Source organism: Heterodontus francisci, chromosome 5 (genome assembly GCF_036365525.1).
Source record: "Heterodontus francisci isolate sHetFra1 chromosome 5, sHetFra1.hap1, whole genome shotgun sequence".
Lineage (NCBI taxonomy): Eukaryota > Metazoa > Chordata > Chondrichthyes > Heterodontiformes > Heterodontidae > Heterodontus > Heterodontus francisci.
Window position 1 is genome coordinate 90,059,724 of NC_090375.1, and position 13,427 is coordinate 90,073,150.

General features: G+C 43.0%; 1 protein-coding gene across 8 annotated transcripts in view; it reads left to right on the forward strand.

Annotated features, from left to right (window-relative positions):
• The window catches only part of LOC137369955 (protein EFR3 homolog A-like), a 325,373-nt gene that overhangs the window by 202,962 nt on the left and 108,984 nt on the right, over positions 1-13,427 (forward strand). For all 8 annotated transcript variants that reach the window (XM_068031744.1, XM_068031747.1, XM_068031748.1 and 5 more), the window contains 3 exons: positions 693-771; positions 1,685-1,820; positions 5,944-6,093. In XM_068031744.1, coding sequence (XP_067887845.1) covers positions 693-771; positions 1,685-1,820; positions 5,944-6,093 — 365 coding nt within the window. The remainder of the gene's footprint in view (positions 1-692; positions 772-1,684; positions 1,821-5,943; positions 6,094-13,427) is intronic.

The window sequence follows — 13,427 nt, forward strand, 5'->3', positions numbered from 1 at the left end:
TTGCACTGCTAGAAACTGAAGAGCTAAATGAGAGCAGTTGGGTAGATTAAACATTACCGAAGCTTCCTGAGAAATTGTGCGCACTACACACAGACTGCAGAATCTGTCTTGAATTGCTGCAGAGCCCCCAAGCTCTCTTCCTAACTGCATTTGTTAAAAAGAAAAATCAGTGCATCTCTGTTGAAACTTTTTAGAGGTATTAAGTAAATATGAATTATTTTTAAAATGGCATACAAGCAATATTTTTAAAAACAACACTTGAAGGATTACTAACACTTGTGACCACAAAGCTGCATATTTTGCTTTGACGGTCTTTCACCATTGTGAAAGGTCAAAGGTCAGAAATGGTGTTTGCTTTATTGTTCAATGAAGCCTTGACCCATTGCAGAACAGTTTCCAGTGGCTGTGGTTGCATGATTGAAAGAAAATGAAAATATACTTTGCTTTCTTGCATTGATTGTGAAGTTGGACTTTTTTCCCTTCTTCCTTAAAATAAGTTAGAATGGAGTTATTAAAGGATGTAATGTATAAATATTGTGATAAATTATTTAAACTAAATTTTGATCTAATTTGTTCTTATTTATTAATGGATTGTGTACATTCTATAACCTAGCAGGGTTATTCATTTCTTACACGACTCTGCGATATATCTTAACTGACTGCTAATTGTCTTTTTTTAATTACATTTGTAGACATTTAGACAACCATCAGCTGTGGGACCCAAATGCGTTTGCTGTTTCCTGCTTTAAAATTACAATGTATTCTATACAGGTGGGTTTATAAGATTTATCTGCTAATTCTGCAAAAAGGAAAAATGCCTGCAGCCATATAATGCGGTTTAATATATTGGTTTCTTCTCTGTTAAAAGTTTACAAAGCAAAATGTTTTATCATCACATATGATATAAATGCTTGATTACATTTTGATTTTAGTCTGGTGCTCTGTTTTGCAACTGAGCTGCATCTTACTAATTTACATTAAATTAAGAATTATAAAATGTAAGAGAAGTGTTAATGTCATACTTTAGGGATGGTACTTTAATATTCTATTGTTTATCTATTGTATTGCTATAATCTCAAAAACAGATGTATCTGACATTTATCCATCAATGCTAATTTTACCATATCATGGTTCTGGTGAGGAATTTTGCCTGCCAGAAGTGAGTCAGAAATTGAAGCACACATGTATACATTGCTGATATCCACTCCTGGTGGGCGAAGCTCCCTCCAGAATGGTGAAGTGAGATATTGTGGCCTTTCATTATATTTTGTGTTAGCAAAAAGTTGAAATCTAAAATTTGAGTGAGTGAATATAACTTTGTAGGTTTTCCCTTCCACAACTTCCCACAGTTTTCCCTTGTTATTTAAGCCCATTATAAATGATATCAGCATAATAAACTATTGTGATTTATTTGCCAAGAGTTCAGTATCAATATTTTGCTGTTCAAGTCAGTGAGTTGTTTTCTGTTTACAAAGCATGTTTCCAACTGTCTTTCAGTAGTATAAAAACAGAAGTAGTTTAATATCAAGTTTGATCAAGTGAAGTTTACATTTGTTTTCTGCTCCTTGCATTTTAAACTGGATTGTTGCTTTCATTTTCTTCACTTGCATGAAAACATTTTCAACTTTGTCTCTATTTCATATGAAACTGTCCAAACATGTTCACAATAAATCTAATGTTACAGGCTCAGCATTCTCATCACGTGATTCAGCAAATTCTTCGACATCTGGATACTCACAACAAGGATTCTCCAAGGGTGCGAGCAGGCATTGTGCAGGTCCTTTTAGAGACTGTGGTGATAGCAGCAAAAGGTTCTATTGGTAAGCAGAACTGACATGAAGAAAAAATAAATGAACACCATTAGAATAGATTTTGACTGTTGCCATTTAGTACAGATGATTCATAGAACAGTACAGGCCCTTCGGCCCACGATGTTGTGCCGAACCTTTAACCTACTCTAAAATCAAACTACCTACATACCCTTCATTCTACTATCATCCATGTACCTATCCAAGAGTCGCTTAAATGTCCCTAATGTATCTGCTTCTACTACCACCGCTGGCAGTGCATTCCACGCACCCACCACTCACTGTGTAAAGAACCTACCTCTGACATCTCCCCTAAACCTTCCTCCAATCACCTTAAAATTATGCCCCCTGGTGATAGCCCTTTCCACCCTGGGAAAAAGTCTCTGGCTATCAACTCTATCTATGCCTCTCATCATCTTGTACCCCTCTATCAAGTCACCTCTCATCCTTCTTCGCTCCAATGAGAAAAGCCCTAGCTCCCTCAATCTTTCTTCGTAAGGCATGCCCTCCAGTCCAGGCAGCATCCTGGTAAATCTCCTCTGCACCCTCTCTAAAGCTTCCACATCCTTCCTATAATGAGGCGACCAGAACTGAACACAATATTCCAAGTGTGGTCGAACCAGGGCCTTCTAGAGCTGCAGCATAACCTCGCGGCTCTTAAACTCAATCCCCCTGTTAATGAAAGCCAACACACCATACGCCTTCTTAACGACCCTATCAACTTGGGTAGCAACTTTGAGCGATCTATGGACATGGACCCCAAGATCCCTCTGTTCCTCCACACTACCAAGAATCCTGTCTTTAAGCCTGTATTCTGCATTCAAATTCGACCTTCCAAAATGAATCACTTCACACTTTTCCAGGTTGAACTCCACCTGCCAATTCTCAGCCCAGCTCTGCATCCTGTCAATGTCCCGTTGCAACCTACAACAGCCTTCCACACTATCCACAACTCCAGCAACCTTCGTGTCATCGGCAAACTTGCTAACCCAGCCTTCCACTTCCTCATCCAAGTCATTTATAAAAATCACAACGAGCAGAGGTCCCAGAACAGATCCCTGCGAAGCACCACTGGTCACCGAGCTCCATGCTGAATACTTTCCATCGACTACCACCCTCTGTCTTCTATGGGCCAGCCAATTTTGTATCCAGACAGCCAACTTTCCCTGTATCCCATGCCTCCTCACTTTCTGAATGAGCCTACCATGGAGAACCTTATCAAACGCCTTGCTAAAATCCATATACACCACATCCACTGCTCTTCTTTCATCAATGTGTTTTGTCACATCTTCAAAGAATTCAATAAGGCTGGTGAGGCATGACCTGCCCCTCACAAGTCCATGCTGACTGTCTCTAATCAAACCATGCTTTTCCAAATAATCATAAATCCTGTCTCTCAGAATCCTCTCCAATAATTTGCCCACTACCGACGTAAGACTGGTCTATAATTCCCAGGGTTATCCCTATTCCCTTTCTTGAACAAGGGAACAACATTTGCCACCCTCCAATCATCCGGTACTACTCCAGTGGACAGTGAGGACGCAAAGATCATTGCCAAAGGTGCAGCAATCTCTTCCCTCGCTTCCCATAATATCCTTGGGTATATTCCGTCTGGCCCCGGGGACTTATCTGTCCTCATATCATTCAAACTTTCCAGCACATCCTCCCTCTTAACCTCAACCTGTTCGAGCATATCAGCCTGTTCCATGCTGTCCTCGCAAACGACAAGGTCCCTCTCACTAGTGAATACTGAAGCAAAGTATTCATTTAGGACCTCCCCTACCTCCTCCGACTCCAGGCACAAGTTCCCTCCACTATCCCTGATCGGGCCTACCCTCACTCTGGCCATCCTCTTGTTCCTCACATAAGTGTAGAACGCCTTGGGATTTTCCTTAATCCTACCCGCCAAGACTTTTTCATGTCCCCTTCCAGCTCTCCTAAGTCCATTCTTCAGTTCCTTCCTGGCTACCTTGTAACCTTCTAGAGCCCTGTCTGATCCTTGCTGCCTCAACCTTAAGTAAGCTTCCTTCTTCCTCTTGACTAGCTGTTCCACATCTCTTGTCATCCAAGGTTCCTTCACCCTACCATCCCTTCCTTGCCTCATCGGGACAAACCTATACAGCAGTCGCAGCAAGTGCTCCCTAAACAACCTCCACATTTCTGTCGTGCATTTCCCTGAGAACGTCTGTTCCCAATTTATGCTCCCCAGTTCCTGCCTAATAGCATTGTAATTCCCCCTCCCCCAATTAAATATTTTCCCATCCCGTCTGCTCCTGTCCCTCTCCATGACTATAGTAAAGGTCAGGGAGTTGTGATCACTATCACCGAAATGCTCTCCCACCGAGAGATCTGCCACCTGGCCTGGTTTGTTGCCAAGCACCAAGTCCAACATAGCCTCCCTTCTAGTCGGCCTATCTACATATTGAGTCAGGAAACCTTCCTGGACACACCTGACAAAAACTGCTCCATCCAAACTATTTGCACTAAGGAGGTTCCAATCAGTATTAGGGAAGTTGAAGTCACCCATGACTACAACCCTGTTAATTCTGCACCTTTCCAAAATCTGCCTCCCAATCTGTTCCTCCGTGTCTCTGTTGCTATTGGGGAGTCTATAGAAAACTCCCAACAAAGTGACTGCTCCTTTCCTGTTTCTGACTTCCACCCATAATGACTCAGTAGACAAACCCTCCTCGACGACCTCCCTTTCTGCAGCTGTGATACTATCCCTGATTAGCAATGCCACTCCCCCACCTCTTTTCCCTCCCTCCCTATTCCTTTTGAAACATCTAAATCCCGGAACATCCAACATCCATTCCTGCCCCTGTGATATCCACGTCTCCGTAATGGCCACAACATTGTAGCTCCAAGTACAGATCCATGCTCTAAGTTCATCACCCTTATTCCTGACACTTCTTGCGTTAAAATAGACACACTTCAACCCATCATACTGGCTGCAACTTTGTCGTGTCAATTGTCTAACCTTCCTCACAGACTCTCTGCACTCTGTATCTGCCTGTTCAACAGCTACCCCATCCACTGATCATTTTTCTATTTTCATTTGTTGACCACACATATAGTGGTCAGATTTATAACTTAATTGCCCCCCTTCCCTGCACATGACACTCTTTCTGATTTCAGCTGTAGCCTTGAGTATAATGTAGAGTGCAGGCCAATTGTCTTTCTTCTCCCCAGGGCCAGTCAGCAATCAAATCACTGAGTAAATAAGGAACCTTATACTATCATTAATGGGCTCAACAGGTAACTCCAAATCCAAAGCATCCTTTTGTGCTTGTCCTGTGGAACATTTTAAATAAGAACTATCCCACCTGCTCTGGTTCCATTGCCCATTTTGCCCAGCTTTTCTATGAGCATGTCCCATTGCCTGTATCTGCAGACTACCTGACATCTGAGTTAGAATTCATGTTTGCTCCCTATTTTCATATAATTGAAGAGAGTAGAGAATTGCTATTATGCAGTGTTTCCCATGGCCCCATAAAGTGTGCAAAATGACTGCATATTAGATTTTCCTTCAGTCACATTCATTTGATTTCTCTCTGGCAAAGAAAGTAAAAGTAGTTGTACAAGGTCTGTAAGTCATTTTTAAGTCTGGCTCTGCATTTCCTTTTTTGGTAATTCTTATTAAAATCTAATTTTACTGCTTTTGATATCGCAAGTGTTTTGAGCCAAAATGTAGTTGCTTGACTAATGACAGACTAACACCCTCTCTGTACTAACGCTTTGTCTTTCACCACACCATTAACATACCGTTTGCCTTTGCTCCATAACCTTCTGGTCAGTTTGTCTCTGTGACTTTGTCCTATCAACACCTCTTTTGTTATCACTCGCCCCACCCCTGCTTTACTTGCTTAAAACCTGTTATATTTCTGGCTCTGCCAGTTCTGATGAAGGGTCACTGACCTGAAAAGTTAACTCTGCTTCTCTCTCCACAGATGCTGTCAGACCTGTTGAATATTTCCAGCATTTCTTGTTTTTATTTACTTAGTTATTACATGTATGATCGCTATTAAGATACTTTTTCATTCCTTCTGTCTTCCCCCCCCCCCCCCCTTAAAAAAGTTAGTCATCAGATATTCAAATCAGTGCTAATTTTGATAGTTTACTTTTTTTTAAATAGGTCCAACTGTTTTGGAGGTGTTTAACACATTGTTAAAACACTTACGCCTCAGTGTTGATTTTGAGTTGTCCAATGAACACAGTTCTACTGGTATTTTATCAACAAACAACGAGGAGAAAGTAGTTCAGGATACAATTATCCAGACGATTGGTGAGTACAGGATTCTGAAGTGTCAAATTTGTGTAAGGCATTTCTGATGACACTGATTTGGGGCCATGATGCTCTCTATGCATGGTGACTGTATAAATCATAATGGGCTAGAGTATGAAATCTAAGTCATTCTAGTCTAGTAACTTTATGCTATAAAACTCATGCCACTTTAGGTTGTGAAGTTACACATTTATTTGACAGCTTTTTAGTAATTGTTAAATTCCAGGTTGCACCACCTTAATTTAAGTATAATTATATTTTGCAAATATACTAATAACTAAAGTAGAAATGCATCTTGCTCGCTATGTAGAATTGAGAGAAATTCTATGTTTATTTGTGCTGTATGGTTTGAAAAATGATTTGGCAGTTTTGTCAGCTAATTACCTATACCTTTCATTTACTTAAATTTCAACACAATATTTAAGTTTCTTAATTATAACTGCCATGGCACTATTTCTGACTGGCTTCCTAGTTTTCCCTGGCTCTTGCTGGGACTGTTTAACAAGTCATTTCCTCGCTCCAACAACAGTAAAAAATCAATGTTCATGACAAGATTGATGTGCCTCATTCTTGGCAGGTGGGGCCTAGCATGACACTCCCTCAAACTATTATATTAGGAAGAGCGCACAACTTTACACAGCTCTGATTTTAGAGATACAGCACTGAAACAGGCCCTTCGGCCCATCGAGTCTGTGCCGACCATCAACCACCCATTTATACTACACTAATCCCATATTCCTACCACATCCCCACCTGTCCCTATATTTCCCTACCACCTACCTATACTAGGGGCAATTTATAATGGCAAATTTACCTACCGACCTGCAAGTCTTTTGGCTGTGGGAGGAAACCGGAGCACCCGGAGAAAACCCACGCAGACACAGGGAGAACTTGCAAACTCCACACAGGCAGTACCCAGAATTGAACCCGGGTCGCTGGAGCTGTGAGGCTGCGGTGCTAACCACTGCGCCACTGGAGCGAGGAAATGACTTGTTAAACAGATCAACTGTGGCTGGAAAAAACATTTACAAACTAACAGACATCGAAGGTGAGGAAGTGCATTCCAGGGCCTGCTAAGGAGGATACAATCCACAAGGGCCAGGACTGGTTAGACGAGCTGGTCACATGACTACTTGGCCGCTCCAAAGTTTTCTTTTGAACTGGCCGCAGAGCTTTTGAAGGCAGAAAGTCTGTTTGCTCCTGTACTGAGAAGATCTCTCCTGTCTGCTCCCATCGCTTTCTCACAAGTCTCTGAATCCACTGAAGACACATGAACCCCGAGAGAGAAAAGTCTCCTACAGCGAACAAGGTTTAAGAAGAATACTGGACCCCAACGAAAAGCAAGATCTACCTACAGTCAAGGACTGTACAGTGAGCTCAAAGAACCATAACAACAACTCTTCAGATATTGGCTCAAACATTTCCACTTTATTTTTCTTCTCTTTTCTGTCTCTATTTGCATGTGTGTATTACATATGCATGCTAGCGTGGGGCGTGTCGTGTATTCGTCGGCGTCAACCGAATTAGAGTTTAAGTTTTAATAAATTTCAACTTTTCTTCTTTAAATCTAAGAAAGCCTGCTTGTGCTGGTATATTTGCCTTATAATTGGAAAGCGGTGAACAAGGATTCACCAAGGTGGAGCTAAAAACACGTGTTTAAAATTAAACACTGTTACGGTAAAACCAGGTGAAGGCTGAGAGGGACCCCTAGACGCCTTTCTCACCAGGTCGTAACAGGGAGAGAGAAGGCCAGTTAAACTGTTGCTTTCTGGTTTTCTGTGTGGAAGCATATTGAGAAAATTTTCTAAATCCAGATTTTAATGCTGAAACCCCAAACTGATATGTAGGGTTGATGAAGGTTTCTTTTTAATCAATTTTTATTCAACTTAATTTCCTAGATTTTTCCTGCTTAGTTACTTATTTAAAAATCAATTCTATCCTGAAAATAATGTGGGTGAGGAATTTTCTTGGAGCTGCTTCCGCTCAGCTGTAATACCTTCACCGGAATGGGCAAAAAAAACGCTCTTAGACCAAACTTCTAGTGAAGTGATGGCAGTGGATTGGGAACAGCAACAAGCATGTACCCAGTCTTGAATAATCCCTGGTTTTCATGCTAGAAGACTTGTCCTGAGATGGTGTGTACCTTAAAATCCAGTTTCCAGTGCTACATTCTTTCAAAAGGTAAATCCTCTTAAAGAGTTCCATCAAGTTCATGCTTATGCAACAGTAAGAGTTGGAGCTCATTTTACAGATTGACTGCCAGTCAATAATGAAAATCAAGCTGAATTAAATATCTCTTTTCTGTTAACATGATGTTTGCTCTATCTTGGGTTTGCCCTGTACATGGCGCTCCTCTTCCCCTCTCCACCATGTACCACCAGTGGCGTTAAACGTGAGTAAAATCAAACATTGCCCAGTTGCCCCTCTCGTTTATTTCCTCCACCATGGTTATCTGAACATTTCACTTAATTTATTATGGGTTATTTTGACAATGACCTATTTAATAAAGCTGAAGTGTACAGGCAAGTTACATTGGCCCAAGAATTTCTGTGGCAAGCCAACAAGCAGCACCTGCATTAGTTAGACTCACCTATTTAGTGTTGATGATACTTTGCCCTGCAAGTTGCTGGATCAGTGAGATGGAAAGAGTGTAACAAGGTAAATAGGGATCTAGGATCTGAATGAACGGAGCAAGCAATTCAAATCAGTCAGATTGCAGCATTGTGAAATTAACAGCTCAAAGACTAAGAAGGAGCTGTAATAAGAATGGTGAATTCAATGTCAAATCTGGCACAGAAGGAGAAATATTGAGAGAGAAAAGATCAAAACAATATATATTTTTTAAATCTCCAGTGACTTAAAACCTAAAGGAATGAGACTCCACACTTACTAAAGTTCAGTGCTAGAGTTAGACTGACAGCAATTAATACTTATCACATCACTGTACTTTGGCTTGAAATGATTTAGCTTTCTCTAGTGAGGTTATTTCACGTCTACCATGCAAGTACAGAAACTTCATATGGATCAAAGCATTTGGATGGTGTGTCAGCCAGTGAGATGCCATTTTTGCAATGGCAGAGCAGCCCATCTGCAGCAGCAACTTTTCATTTTATGCATTTAATTGTGCATCTGCCCTGTCCTGAAGTTGCTGTGGCATTTGTGTGTAAATAACGGTGCACATTATTTTGACAGCAAATTTTGGGCTATGGTACTAGGCTTATTGCAGTAATAGATCAGCAGCTCAGTTAAATGTTCTTGTGCCCCTGATGTTCTGTTTTGGCACTTAAAAGATAGAACCTGAAAAAAAGCCAGAGGAATCTGGGTTTTTAAATGAGCAATAAACACCAAATTTAGTGATCCTATCGGCATAAGAACAAAGAAAATTACAGCACAGGAACAGGCCCTTCGGCCCTCCAAGCCTGCGCCGATCCAGATCCTCTATCTAAACATGTCGCCTATTTTCTAAGCGTCTGTATCTCTTTGCTTCCTGCCCATTCATGTATCTGTCTAGATACATCTTAAAAGACGCTATCGTGCCCGCGTCTACCACCTCCGCTGGCAACGCGTTCCAGGCACCCACCACCCTCTGCGTAAAGAACTTTCCACGCATATCCCCCCTAAACTTTTCCCCTCTCACTTGGAACTCGTGACCCCTAGTAATTGAATCCCCCACTCTGGGGAAAAAGCTTCTTGCTATCCACCCTGTCTATACCTCTCATGATTTTGTACACCTCAATCAGGTCCCCCCTCAACCTCCGTCTTTCTAATGAAAATAATCCTAATCTACTCAACCTCTCTTCATAGCTAGCGCCCTCCATACCAGGCAACATCCTGGTGAACCTCCTCTGCACCCTCTCCAAAGCATCTACATCCTTTTGGTAATGTGGCGACCAGAACTGCACGCAGTATTCCAAATGTGGCCGAACCAAAGTCTTATACAACTGTAACATGACCTGCCAACTCTTGTATTCAATACCCCGTCCGATGAAAGCAAGCATGCCGTATGCCTTCTTGACCACTCTATTGACCTACGTTGCCACCTTCAGGGAACAATGGACCTGAACACCCAAATCTCTCTGTACATCAATTTTCCCCAGGACTTTTCCATTTACTGTATAGTTCACTCTTGAATTGGATCTTCCAAAATGCATCTCCTCACATTTGCCCTGATTGCACTCCATCTGCCATTTCTCTGCCCAACTCTCCAATCTATTTATATTCTGCTGTATTCTCTGACAGTCCCCTTCACTATCCGCTACTCCACCAATCTTAGTGTCGTCTGCAAACTTGATAATCAGACCACCTATACTTTCCTCCAAATCATTTATGTATATCACAAACAACAGTGGTCCCAGCACGGATCCCTGTGGAACACCACTGGTCACACGTCTCCATTTTGAGAAACTCCCTTCCACTACTACTCTCTGTCTCTTGTTGCCCAGCCAGTTCTTTATCCATCTAGCTAGTACACCCTGGACCCCATGCGACTTCACTTTCTCCATCAGCCTAACATGGGGAACCTTATCAAACGCCTTACTGAAGTCCATGTATATGACATCTACAGCCCTTCCCTCATCAATCAACTTTGTCACTTCCTCAAAGAATTCTATTAAGTTGGTAAGACATGACCTTCCCTGCACAAAACCATGTTGCCTATCACTGATAAGCCCATTTTCTTCCAAATGGGAATAGATCCTATCCCTCAGTATCTTCTCCAGCAGCTTCCCTACCACTGACGTCAGGCTCACCGGTCTATAATTACCTGGACTATCCCTGCTACCCTTCTTAAACAAGGGGACAACATTAGCAATTCTCCAGTCCTCCGGGACCTCACCCGTGTTTAAGGATGCTGCAAAGATATCTGTTAAGGCCCCAGCTATTTCCTCTCTCGCTTCCCTCAGTAACCTGGGATAGATCCCATCCGGACCTGGGGACTTGTCCACCTTAATGCCTTTTAGAATACCCAACACTTCCTCCCTCCTTATGCCAACTTGACCTAGAGTAATCAAACATCTGTCCCTAACCTCAACATCCGTCATGTCCCTCTCCTCGGTGAATACCGATGCAAAGTACTGATTTCGAATCTCATCCATTTTCTCTGACTCCACGCATAACTTTCCTCCTTTGTCCTTGAGTGGGCCAATCCTTTCTCTAGTTACCCTCTTGCTCCTTATATATGAATAAAAGGCTTTGGGATTTTCCTTAACCCTGTTTGCTAAAGATATTTCATGACCCCTTTTAGCCCTCTTAATTCCTCGTTTCAGATTGGTCCTACATTCCCGATATTCTTTCAAAGCTTCGTCTGTCTTCAGCCTCCTAGACCTTATGTATGCTTCCTTTTTCCTCTTAGCTAGTCTCACAATTTCACCTGTCATCCATGGTACCCTAACCTTGCCATTTCTATCCCTCATTTTCACAGGAACATGTCTCTCTTGCACGCTAATCAACCTCTCTTTAAAAGCCTCCCACATATCAAATGTGGATTTACCTTCAAACAGCTGCTCCCAATCTACATTCCCCAGCTCCTGCCGAATTTTGGTATAGTTGGCCTTCCTCCAATTTAGCACTCTTCCTTTCGGACCACGCTAGTCTTTGTCCATGAGTATTCTAAAACTTACGGAATTGTGATCACTATTCCCAAAGTAGTCCCCTACTGAAACTTCAACCACCTGGCCGGGCTCATTCCCCAACACCAGGTCCAGTATGGCCCCTTCCCGAGTTGGACTATTTACATACTGCTCTGGAAAACCCTCCTGGAGGCTCCTTACAAATTCTGCTCCATCTGGACCTCTAACACTAAGTGAATCCCAGTCAATGTTGGGAAAATTAAAATCTCCTATCACCACCACCCTGTTGCTCCTACATCTTTCCATAATCTGTTTACATATTTGTACCTCTATCTCACGCTCGCTGTTGGGAGGCCTGTAGTACAGCCCCAACATTGTTACCGCACCCTTCCTATTTCTGAGTTCTGCCCATATTGCCTCACTGCTCGAGTCCTCCATAGTGCCCTCCTTCAGCACAACTGTGATATCCTCTTTGACCAGTAATGCAACTCCTCCACCCCTTTTACCTCCCTCTCTATCCCGCCTGAAGCATCGATATCCTGGGATATTTCGTTGCCAGTCATGCCCTTCCCTCAACCAAGTCTCAGTAATAGCAATAACATCATACTCCCAGGTACTAATCCAAGCCCTAAGTTCATCTGCCTTACCTACTACACTTCTTGCATTAAAACAAATGCACCTCAGACCACCAGTCCCTTTGCGTTCATCATCTGCTCCCTGTCTACTCTTCCCCTTAGTCACGCTGACTTCATTATCTAGTTCCTTACAGGCTTTAGTTACTACCTCCTTACTGTCCACTGACCACCTCATTTGGTTCCCATCCCCCTGCCACATTAGTTTAAACCCTCCCGAACAGCGTTAGCAAAAGCACCCCCAAGGACATTGGTTCCAGTCCGGCCCAGGTGTAGACCGTCCAATTTGTAATTGTCCCACCTCCCCCAGAACTGGTCCCAATGTCCCAAAAATCTGAACCCCTCCCTCCTGCACCATCTCTCAAGCCACGCATTCATCCTGACTATTTCATTTCTACTCTGACTATCACGTGGCACTGGTAGCAATCCTGAGATTACTACCTCTGAGGTCCTACTTTTTAACTTGGCTCCTAACTCCCTAAATTCTGCTTGTAGGACCTCATCCCGCTTTTTACCTATATCATTGGTGCCTATGTGCACAACGACAACTGGCTGTTCACCCTCCCCTTTCAGAATGTTCTGCAGCCGATCTGAGACATCCCTGACCCGTGCACCTGGGCGGCAACATACCATTCGGGAGTCTCGTTTTCGACCACAGAACCGCCTATCTACTCCCCTTACAATCGAATCCCCTATGACTATAGTCCTTCCACTCTTTTTCCCGCCCTTCCGAACAGCAGAGCCAGCCACGGTGCCATGAACCTGGCTACTGCTGCCTTCTCCTGGTGAGCCATCTCCCTCAACAGTATCCAAAACGGTATACCTGTTTTGGAGGGAGATGACCGCCGGGGACACCTGCACTGTCTTCCTGCTCTTTCTCTGCCTTTTGGTCACCCATTCCCTGTCTCCCTCAGCAATCCTAATCTGCGGTGTGACCAATTCGCTAAATGTGCTATCCACGACCTCCTCAGCATCGCGGATGCTCCAAAGTGAGTCCATCCGCAGCTCCAGAGCCGTCATGCGGTCTAACAAGAGCTGCAGCTGGACAGACTTCCAGCACGTGAAGGAGTCAGGGACATCAGCCGTGTCCCTGAGCTCCCACATTGAGCAAGAGGAGCATAACACGGGTCTGAGA